This window comes from Ceratotherium simum, chromosome 8 (assembly GCF_057802395.1).
Source record: "Ceratotherium simum simum isolate JZ-2026a chromosome 8, ASM5780239v1, whole genome shotgun sequence".
NCBI lineage: Eukaryota > Metazoa > Chordata > Mammalia > Perissodactyla > Rhinocerotidae > Ceratotherium > Ceratotherium simum.
Genome location: NC_141907.1, coordinates 64654254 through 64666284, shown reverse-complemented (window position 1 = coordinate 64666284; position 12031 = coordinate 64654254). Strand labels below are relative to the sequence as shown.

Here is a 12031-nt window from a genome sequence, read left to right as displayed (position 1 = left end):
AGAAAAAGAGTGTATGCACTATGATTCCATTTATATAAAGATTGTTGCAAGTTTAGGTGATAGTTACTCTCGGGATATGGGGGCAGGGGGCACCGGAAAAGGACACGAGGGCAGGCTTCTAGCGTGCGTGTAATATTCTGGCTCTTAATCTACAGTCTGGTTACATGGGTTTATTCAGTTCGTGAAAATTTATCCACATGTATCTAAATTAAAAAGTTAAATTGAAACAAATAGATGAACAATGACAGCAAAGGATGAAACATCTAAAGCCAAAGAGATCATAACAAACGCCACTCCCCCACTTTCTAAGCCCTGCGCGCGCACGCACAATGCCATGAAAACTCCATTGGTTGGACCTAGGTGGCGCACTTCCGGAAGCCGCATCCAAGCACCGCCCCTTCCGCCTCCCGCCTTCCCGCCGTCCAGCCCGGCGGCTTCGGGCGCTGTGGACTCGAGCCCTCGAGGCAGTGTCCCTTTCGCTTGGCAGTAGCCTGTTTCCCGGTCACCGCCGTCCCAGCCGGCTCGCTCCCCGCCGCCGTTATGAACATCCGCAATGCTCGGCCGGACGACCTGATGAACATGCAGCACTGCAACCTCCTTTGCCTTCCCGAGAACTACCAGATGAAATACTATTTCTACCACGGCCTTTCCTGGCCCCAGCTCTCTTATATCGCTGAGGACGAGGACGGGAAGATCGTGGGCTACGTCCTGGCCAAAATGGAGGAGGACCCAGACGACGTCCCCCACGGACATATCACCTCACTGGCCGTGAAGCGTTCTCACCGGCGCCTCGGCCTGGCCCAGAAGCTGATGGACCAGGCCTCCCGGGCCATGATAGAGAACTTTAGCGCCAAGTACGTGTCCCTGCACGTCAGGAAGAGTAACCGGGCAGCCTTGCACCTCTATTCTAACACCCTCAACTTTCAGGTCAGTGAGGTGGAACCCAAATACTATGCAGATGGGGAAGATGCTTATGCTATGAAGCGGGACCTCGTGCAGATGGCAGAGGAGCTCAGAAGGCAGCTGGAGCTGAAGAAGGGCGGGTATGTGGTGCTGGGCTCCAGGGAGAACCAGGAGACCCAGGGCAGCACACGTCCTGGTTCCGAAGAGGCCTGTCAGAAGGAGAAGATCCAGGCCACTGACGATAGTGGGAGTGACAACAAGGAACCCAGCGAGTCCCCGGAGAGCACCGATGTCCAGGACAGCTCAGAAGACTCTGATTCCACCTCCTAGAGCCTGCTTAAGGTATTGTCTCTTCCCTGACCCAGCCCCTTCCTACCCTAAATCCCTGCACCATACCTTGGCCTGCCCAGTCCCATCCTGTCCTATCCCATTGTGGCCCTGCTGGGGTGCACAGTGAAAACTGCCTGGTGACCTGGGGGAGGAGTGTGGAATGGATTGGGGGAAACTCATTGCTCACTATTGGGAGTTAATAGGACTCCAATTTATATACTGAAAGTAGATTAAATTAAGTAAAAGAAACGAGCATTTATCCTGCCTTTTTGGTATGAATTATATTTTAGGGTATCCACATAGTTGAAAGAAATTTCTTCATTATAGAATTACAGCTAATAAATGCAGAAACAAGGATAGAATTATCAAATCACCATTTTGCAACTTTTGATGAAATAATAGATCTAGCTAACTGTCATCAATGGCTAATACTGTTAGGTGCAAGTTGGAGCACTGTAATGATGTATGAGACTGACAACACTTGAAGTCACTGGTGAAGTGTAACATCACTAAAAGGGAGAAAAATATTATGTGCCTCCTAATGCAACAGAAAGTGCACAGTAACACCTGTGAAATATTTTTGCCAAAAGAAAATTTTATACATATAATTTATATATATGTGTGTGCATGTGTGTGTATATAATTTGTCTTGAATCCAAACAAGGCTCTAGATCTATCTAACATCTTTATTAAAAATAGAGGGAAATTTTGAACTATACCATGATGCAATCAGCCAAATCCAGAATGAGAAAGTTTCTACAGAACAGATGACCTGGTTTCCTCAACAAATAAATGTCATTTTAAAAAAAGGGAGGAGCAATTTTAACAGCCTTGAGAGAGATATTTACCAAATGCAATTATTCTGGATATTGTTTGGATCCTAATTTAAACAAGCCAAATATAAGACATTTTGAGACAACCAGGCAAAATTTGAACACGGGCTGTATGCTGTTCAGGAATTGTTGATAATTTTGTTAAGTGAACTAAATGGTGCTGTAGTATTATGTTAAAAAAAAGTCCTTATCCATTAGAGATACATACTGAAAAAATTAGAGGTGCAATAATATGAGGCCTAGGATTTACTTTAAAATACTGCAGCAAAAAAACGAGAAAAATAAAAAGGTTGAGGAGGGGGAAATAGATAAAATAAAAATGGCAACATATGATTATTGTTGAAGTTCAGTAATGGGTACTTGTGGGGTTCATTATGCTATTCTTTAGTCTTTTGAATGTGTGAAAATTAACATGAATAGTCAAAGAACAAAAACAAGTATTATACTTCCCAATACACACTAATACTAAGCAGCCACTAAAAAGTAGTTTAAAGACTACTATGGAAATTAATTTCCATCAAGGAACTTTGGAACACCTTAAGAAATTCAAGGGTAAAAGAGCTGCTGTCAATTTAGAAGCTTTGACTTCTAAACCTAGTCAGCTTACCCTTACATGTGAAAAAGGTAACAACTTTCTCATGACAAACTCCAGGCATGAGTGACATACACTGCATATAATTAAAATAAATGCTGTTTGATTAATTTACTCATTCATAAAAATTTTTATTTGACAGGCATGAGGCTTGGAGCTTGGTATACAACAGTGATCAGGACAGGCTGATGTTTACATTATGTAGCGTTTAGGAATACATGAATTGAATTTTTTATACATTTTAATGCTGAAACCCAAACTATAGCACAGTAACCCCATTTCATTTTCACTCATAGTTGCATAGAGTATAAAAATTTAGACATAGTAAATTCATCGATTTTACATAGAGTATAAAAATTTTGATGTAGTAAATTCATTGATTTTAGAAAGAGTCTATCCTCAGAGGATTCTTTGCATCTGGCTTTTAATAACCTGAAGGTTTCACAGTGATTGATTCATTTGGTCTAAGGTTAAGATAAAGGCAGCAGAACAGTGTAAAAGAGAAGGTAAAATTAGGCAAAACTTAATGCCATGAGAGAAGTATTGTCAAATTTACATCTGCTTTGAAAACCCTGCAGGGCTCTATCAAGGCTATTTTATTTAAATCAATAAGCCTTTACAAAAAACTACCAACTTTCGGGGCTGGCCAGGTGGCGCTAGCGGTTAAGTGTGCATGCTCCACTGCGGAAGCCCGGGGTTCGCCGGTTCGGATTCCTGAGGCACATCAATGCACCACTTGTCAAGCCATGCTGTGGCGGCAGGGTTCGGATCCCTGGGGCACATCAATGCACCACTTGTCAAGCCATGCTGTGGCGGCGTCCCATATAAAGTGGAGGAAGATGAGCATGGATGTTAGCCCAGCACCAGTCTTGCTCAGCAAAAAGAGAAGGATTGGCAGATGTTAGCTCAGGGCCGATCTTTCTCACAAAGAAAAAAAAAAAAACTACCAACTTTTAAATTCCTTTATAGAAGGACTTATGTAATATTGATCTCATCTTTGTGGTTATTGGCTTCCTTCAGTTGTTATACTCTAGCTGAGAAGGATTTTAAGTAGAACAGAGCTAATTGGAGATTGCTTTAAAACAATAAATATATATATAAATATATGAAATTTGATGAATTCTAATGCACTTAATATCTACTATGAGAAATAAAAATAACTGCGGCTCTAGTAGGGGAAAAGAAAATAAGAAATAAGAAAATTATTGTGTGGTGGTTATAAATCTCAGACAGATGTCTCAGTTGATATCTGCTGAGACATCTTCATTGGCTCCATCTAATCTTTTGTCCCCATTATTCACTTCTGGGTCCTTTCCAACCAGAGACCTTTTCAGGTCTCAGGTGCTCTCTGCCCTGTTTGGGCCATTTTGGTAGCAAGGGTGTTAGTCTGTGTAGGCTAACTGTTTTAAAAAATAACCTCCTGGGGCCAGCCCTTTGGCATCGTGGTTGAGTCCAGCGTGCTCTGCTTTATCGGCCTGGGTTTGTGGGTTTGGATCCCAGGTGCAGACCTACACCACTTGTCAAACCATGCTGTGGTGGCAACCCACATACAAAATAGAGGAAGACTAGAATGGATGTTAGCGCAGGGCTATCTTCCTCAAGCAAAAAAAAAAAAGAGGAAGATTGGCAACAGATGTTAGCACAGAGTGAATCTTCCTCACTAAAAATAAATAAATAAATAAATAACCTCCAATTCTCGATAACTTAACACAATAAGAGCTTATTTCTCACATCACAGTTCAGTGTGGGTCAGCAGCGTGGTGGGTTGTGGTGGGGAGAGGAGAAGAGGAGCCCTGCTCCATGAAGTCCAAGGAACACATCTAGAACAGATGTTCTTAATTTGTTTTGTTCCACAGCCGCCTTTGGCAATCTGGTGAAACCTAAGGACCCCTTCTCAGAAAATTGTTTTTAAAAGGCATAAAAATCATATAGGATTACAAAGGAAACCAATTTTAGTGAAATATAGTTATCAAACTATTTTTAAATACATTTATGTTATATATGTACCTTTTTATTAGTATTTGAAATAAAAAATATAGCAGTGGGTCTAATAATTACTTCAAAGAAAATTTGAGTGTAAATATTTTGAGATACTTTCAACAGCTGTAATATAATATGAAAATACGTGACTTTTATTGGTGACAGAGTCACAAGTATTGCTAATTCTGCTATGCATTGGTGCCTACATTCATAATCGAAGGAAATGCTAAAGCTCAGTTAGAGGTTAGCGAAAATACAGAATTTTTTTTGTTCCAAATCCAAAGTCATGGTTCTCCTAAATTCTACTAATGGATCCCAGGTTAAGAACCACTGATTCAATGACTCTGCCATTTTCTAGAATCGTGTTTACTTAGCTGGCTCATAGACATTCAGCTTGCAGATAAGGGAGGAGAATGCACATAGAGGTTCATATGTGTTTTAAGTCAGTCCCATTTTACCACCTAACTGCAGGGGAGACTAGGAAAGGTAGTTTAGCTGTGTGCCCAGGAGGAAAAGGAATGAGTTCTGGTAACCACACAGCATAGTTTCTGCAACAATGGGCAGCATTCTAGTAGTGCTCTGGACTATAAGAAGTTCTGCCCAGCTAGGAGTTTGGGATCATTCTGCTGCTCCATCTCCATAACATGGCACAGGAGAGGCTTTTTAGGACTGTCTGCTTAGTCACATGGCACATATGTCTTCTGTTCTTGCACAAACCCGGGCACGGGAAACTGGGATTCTGCCACCTTGCTGCCTTTATGCCCCTCATTAAAACCTGGGAGAAATGACCCCTCTACTCGGAAATCCCCCAAACTGTCTAAAGTTTCAGTTACCATTCCTCACTTCCATCCCATTCATCAGGGATTCACTAGAATATGAGCCTAGCTGCCTGAATGGGAAAAGGCTACTGTGAAGAAAGAGAGAACAGGAAAAAAATTAAAAAGGTTAATACTGCAAAAGTATTATCCTGCCACAATTGTGGCGCTCCTTCCTGTGGAGCTAGAATTCAGATACCTACGGAATAAAGTCCTGAAAGAAATACCTTTTCATTTTCCCTTATCTCTTCTTTTGGGTCTGGGCAACAGAGACAGTTCAAGTTAGAAGTGATAGTGAGTAGGGCACTTAGTGAGGGAGATTGGGTGTCTTCATCTACAAAATGGTAATAAAAATGACCACTAACACTGTGAGAACTCACTATGTTACAGGTACTGTTCTAAGGACTGTGTACGAATTGTCTCATTTAATCCTCATGATATCCCTCTGAAGTAGGTACTATGGCTCCATTTTACAGATGAGAATTGCATGTCATATGGATAGTAAGTGGAGAACAGGGATGCAAACTCAGGTGGTGAGACTCCACCAGGGTGAGCATTAAATGAGACAGTCTCTGTAAATTGCTTAGCACAATACCCCACACACAGTTAAATATTCTGTAAATTTTAGCTCTCCATATAATCGGTAGTAATTGTAACCATTCAGGCTCTTTTTTTCTCCACAGTAATCAAATGATAGAATGTTGGGTATGAGCAGCAACAGTTTGCAATCTTGGAAGGGAGATGCATCTTAATGATTAAAATAGCTTTCACTGACAAGCTGAATGTCAAAGCATTCAGCTGAAGCAATACTCATCAACGGCAAAGTTTCTAGGGAGCCATAGCAATGAAGACAGGTCAGTTCAAAACATGCTAGTTGAGGCAGGAATGCCATCAGACTGATGCTTATCTCCTGACAAGAAATATGTGCTTGATGATTAATAACAAAAAAGAAAAAAAATGCAAAATCTTAGACTTTTCCATTGAGCTGGCAATATTGAGTTAACCAAGGTTACTTCAGTGATTCTCTCTTTCTGGTTTATTCTTTCTGTCGCTAAGCTGTCATCCTAACAAAAAGTTGTTAAATCTTCACATGAGCATTCACTGAAATAGACTGTTCTTAATTTTACCAGACAACTAATTATAATTGGAATGATATAATGAAATATAGAAGAAAGTTAGAGACTGACAGGTCTGGTAAATTCCTAGTATAACCTTACCCCAGATATGCCAGAAACCATAGATTTCAAATGTAACTGCACTCTATGAAGATAAAGAGGGGGTTGGGAAGAGATAAAATATTGTTCTGAAATACTAATCAGATAGATACCATTTGCTGAATTATTTGTAATCTCTAACAATGTCACTTTTCAATCAGTGTATGATGTACATTTAGAATGACTGAAATACCAACTTTGTCAGAGGTAACTGATAAAAGCAGAGGTTTTTCCTAAATTGTGTACTCCCTCTATGCTCCAGTTTATAAAATCTAATGACTTTGTGATGGAAGAGGTGAGGAAGAGAAGGTATTAAAAATTCTGTGAATGGCAATGGTTCAAAGAGCCAGAGAAAAGCCTTTCTGAAAACATTCTGCAATGCTATTTCTATAGATGAATATACTCAGAACATCATAGGATATTTTTAAAAAGTAAAGCCGTCAAAGTCTTTTTGTGTTCATAAAGTCATCTTAACAATTAACATATTTCTCAGGCTTCCATTGCCCACCTTCAAGAAATTCTAGTCATGTAAAAATTTGAACTTAATAAGCTAATAAATTCAGGGCTATAATATTCATATTTTAAAAGCAATCTTTATGAAAAATTTCTATACCCTTAAGCAGCAAACTACACTAGGACAATTATTACAATGTTATTTGACTTTTTAAATTTAATGTCTTAAAATTATCAAACAGTATTTACTGAGAAAACTAAAACAGCTATATATGATATTTGGTCTTTATATAACTTCTTCTGCATGCCTGTCTTAACAGTATTTGAAACAAATTGAAAAAGATAATGATGATGGTCTTTACCTATTCTCCCACATCTTACTACTCTTCCATTACCGCAAATATACTTTTTTAAAAAAAATAAGATTTTGTATTAAATGCCTCCGACTGTCCCACAACTTGATTTACTGTTGTTATTCTGGAAACCGACTTTTCTGTAAATAGGATTTTGTACAAAAATGCTTTTTAACTAACTGGTCCATGCATCACAGTCAACCTTTATCTGATTACGGCTGTGTGCATTTGATAGATGGGACAAGATAATGCGTCTTTACAGTTGTAGGGTTCTGTTGTTGTTTGGTTTTGTTTTATTTGCAATTATTCAGTAATGGGCAGCAATACTCCACTAGCTTTTCTTTAACTTATATATTCCATTCCCATATCACATAAACTTTTCTCCCTTATTAAGGATAGGGTCCATGTCTCATTTATCTTTGTTTCCTTAACTCCCGGCACATTATTCATTCATGGTAGGTAGTCAGTAAATATTCATTGACTGAGTGAATGAAGGAAGGAATCTCCCAAATTACTTATGCAAAATTTTAAAAAGGAAAGGAGAGAAAATTTGTATAACATACTACTTCCTATTACCTAATGTAATTAGGACACTTTTAAGTTAGGAATAAAGAGACATAATGAGCCTTTTGGTTTCATTTCCAGGCCTCACAGAAAGAAAATATGACTTACAGAATTGGACACATTGCATCTAGTTTATCAAAAGCTAAAAAGGCCTTTCATTTCTTTAGAATTGAAATAAATTTCTTTTTGAGTAGAGTAGGATGGGATAGAATTTGAAAATGGCAAGCAACAGTATCTTGGTTTCTTTAGGTTTAAAATAGGATTTTTAGGGTAGATCTCAGTCTTTCAGTGTTCCCCCTCCTTCCCTTTTTTCTGGCAGAAATGGCTTTTAGGTGTCAGGAAAAGTTGATGTGTCTTCAAGGCAGGGAGGAGAGAGAGCCCCAGATCCATTGTGAATCTTTGTGCTGCCATCTGAATTCTCACTGGCATCCATGGAGATATAGCTAGTCTAAACTGGCTACTAGTAGTACCTTGTTGATCTGCTGCTAAAGTCTGTTTTTGGTTAAACCAGTATTTTATTCTTTGAGAGTCATCAGAGCCTATAGCCCTCCCTTGCTCACTTGCTCTCTTCTCATTTCTCAACAGCCTTGCAGGTCCTCGGGTCTCAGGCGCATCTGCCCCCTGAGCCCTGGCTTAGCCTGTCTACTCTGCAGCATCAGCTCTGGGGTCATTTCACAGTGACCCCGATGGCTTCTCACTCTCAACAACAACCTTCCACATACCCTCCTGGGATCATGAAGAAATACCTGGACATGAGAGCCTGCTGCAAAGGAGCCAAGGAAGTTTCAGGCCTGCCATCACAGAACCTTCTTTGGCCTACTTACACCATGTCGCCATTTTATTCTGTTTGTAGTAGTCCTAAGTTGAATGTGGTTGTCTTGAAAGGGTTGTCTCTTCCTAGAATGCCAAACAGGAAGCAGGACAAACTCCTGAAGCTCCTCTGCTTTCAGTTTTTGCCATTATTTATCTGAGTTTTCATCCTTGGGGGGTAGTCAGGACCATCAAGTCAGACCTCATGCCCCCTGCCTCTTCCTTCTTCCTCTTTTCTGGTAGAAGTATTCTGTTTCCTCTTCCTTCCCCTGGGAACTCATCCTCTGTCATATCCTCCCCTTTCTTGAGGAGGTATTCTTCTCCTTCCCAGTGGGAGAAAGTGGTGAGTAAGGGCTTCTACTATGCAATCAGAACTTGGAGATTTTAAGAAAAGGACAACTGGTAGTTAAATTAGATCTAATTAGATGTAGTAGTTAAATTAGATCTAATCTGCTTGTTTGTGTAAATTTGTTTTTTGTCTTTTTGTAATGATATAACTTGCCATTTATTGAGTACTTATAATGCTCAGGCACAATGCTAGGGACTTTATTAATAATATATTTAATCCCTCTCAGCAACCGTAGGAGGTGGGTATTATTATCCCTGTTTTATAGATGAGGAAACTGAAGCTCAAAGAAGGGAAGTAAATGTCTACGATCTGAATCCAAGTCTATTTGAATTCAAAGCTGAAGTTCCTTTCACTTTCCTACTGATACTCTTTGCATTTTATTTATAAAAGTGTGAAAACTATAGCAAAAAAGGAGAATCTACTGTTTTAAAATGTTGTGTTGACTTAATACATGGCAACCAAATGTCATTTGTAAATATTTATATAACCCAGCATTATAATTCCATTTACTATTTTTCTCCAGTAAAAATAAGTGAAGACAAAGTGCTTTGACCTCTGTAGTAGAAGTCATCAGATAAATCCAGTTATCATTACTTAATGTTGTTTTTATATACACTGAATGTGAATTACCATAGTATATAACATTTCTTGTGTTTAAATTTTTCTGAAAACTAGTGTATATGATTTTAAGGCAAAGCCCTGACATTAACCGTCTGATGACAAGAGATAAATCTGTTCTCTGTAATCATAATCAGCCCTGCTAAGCACTTCTTACAAATCTACCCCAATGCACTCTAAGAATGCCTACCTACTAGGAAATGATTGCCTGAGGCTGATATAAAAGTTTTTTTCCTACACAATAAGGATTTTCCATTTCCTGTGCCAGTACAAACCTCTCATCTATCTTTCCATCTTTCCCTTTTTTCTTTTTAATTTTCTCTTCCAACTCTAAAACTATTTTATTCCTTCCCCTCAAGCATGTGTTTCTCTCTTTATTTTTAAATATTACAGCTTTCTAACATCTGTCTCTAGGGCAGCATAATCTTACTGATGAAATATTCCATGTTTTCCTTGAGCCCTTGTCAATATGTCTTCGTGTTAACAGCTTAGCAGATGGAGAAACAGAAGGAGTAGCCTCAGCTTACCTGAATGATTTCTCCCCAGCACCAGACACATTACTGTCTCTAGTAACTTGATGATAGGAATTGGAGGAATTGGAAAATAAGAAATGATACCTGACTTTGGCAGTGTTAATTACTAAAACTATTGGCCGCTGTTCTTTGTTGTTGTTATATCCTTTTTCCCAGGCTCATACCAGGAGAAGGCAGAATTATAGCAACCTCCTAGTTTGGACTGTGCCTGTTTAGATAATGAAAGTAAAATAAGCAATAATACTAATATTGCTTTGGGCATAAATTAGCATGTTCCCAAGTGGTTCCAGGGTAATAATGGTGATTTAGCAGCAGCAGTGGCTTTCTATAACACTGAAATTGTGGGAGCCTATGATACTGCTTTTTGTAATAGCATTGTTCTTTTTACATAGGACAAATTATTGTTTTTTTTTTAATGGACTGACTGCTTTTTACTTAAGTACAATCCTAGAGAGGCCAAAGCAAGGCTTTGAAGCGAGGATGTAGAACAGTTCATGGTGAATGCCTTTGTACTAGCTATAGAGAATGACGCTCATGCCCTCCTTTACGTGTAGCTTTAAAGAAACTACTGGGTGGGCTCTGGTCTGCCAACAAATTTTTCAGAAGTATTAATCATCAAGATGCAAGGTTTTCTTTGGCTAAACAAGAGAAACTTGTGAATGAAGCCTGTGAGTTACCTAGTTAGAATCTGTGTGATTTTTCCTTTGCAGATAAGAACAAGGGGCAAGAGATGATCATCTAAAATAAAAATAATGGGGTGCATGGATGTGTGGGAGAAGTAGGGAGTAGTGCTGGAAGTCGGTCCAAAGCTGGGAAAATTTGGAAAGGATCAGGACTCTGAAATAGGTGAAAGGAAGTTTTCTCAAATTTTTACGTGCACATGAGTCATCTGGGGGATCATGTTAAAAATGCAGATTTTGTGTCAGTAGGTCTGGGGTGGGGCCTGAGTGTCTGCATTTCTAACTAGTTCCTAGACAGTGTTGTTGGTCTAGGCATCACACTTTGACTAGTAAGAGTCTTAAAGCTCATCTCCAACCCTGGAACTGCAGTTGAGAATACCTGTGACTAGCCTTTAGGTCAGTTTGGATTAGACCCTAAATAATTCAAAATCCTATTCTTAAATACACACTCACACAAATCCTGTTTGTCTTTGGACTTTTGTCACATGAAGTCGATGACCAAATAATTTCAATAAAAATTCCAGATATATTTCATCAAAATGTGTACAAAGAAATTTATATATACATTATATGAAATGTATTGATAATAATCGACATTACATCTTCTATTATATTAGAATGCTTTGATATGTTAATATTTCCTCATCTTTGACTTGGAAACCAGTGAATAGTATATGGGATTTTTAAAATTTTCACTTTTAACTATTGCTCAATTTGTTGTGCTCACTGGTCCACATATTACCTCAGACACTAAGAATTTTTTCCATGCTGACATTTGACATAGACTTTGAAAATGAACACCCCTTTCTTTTTTTTTTTAATTGGAGCATCAGATCTTTATGTGGGTGGAGGTGGTGTGGGAAACACTTTCATGAGAGATTTTCTATCCAAGGGTAAGAGTTTCTAGCCCAGGGTTTCTCAAAGTATAGTTCCTGGACCTATTGCATCAAAAATCAGGTGCTATGTTAAAAATGCAGTTTCTTTGACTCCAGCTCAGATTTACA

General features: G+C 38.9%; 1 protein-coding gene across 1 annotated transcript; it reads left to right on the top strand.

The window, feature by feature from the left end:
* The first annotated feature begins 436 nt into the window (after positions 1-436).
* NAA11 (N-alpha-acetyltransferase 11, NatA catalytic subunit) lies at positions 437-11701 on the top strand. The gene is made up of 2 exons (XM_004430871.3): positions 437-1245; positions 8623-11701. The coding sequence occupies exon 1, from the start codon at positions 541-543 to the stop codon at positions 1231-1233; it is 693 nt and encodes a 230-aa protein (XP_004430928.1). The 5' UTR covers positions 437-540; the 3' UTR covers positions 1234-1245; positions 8623-11701.
* Positions 11702-12031: the final 330 nt, after the last annotated feature.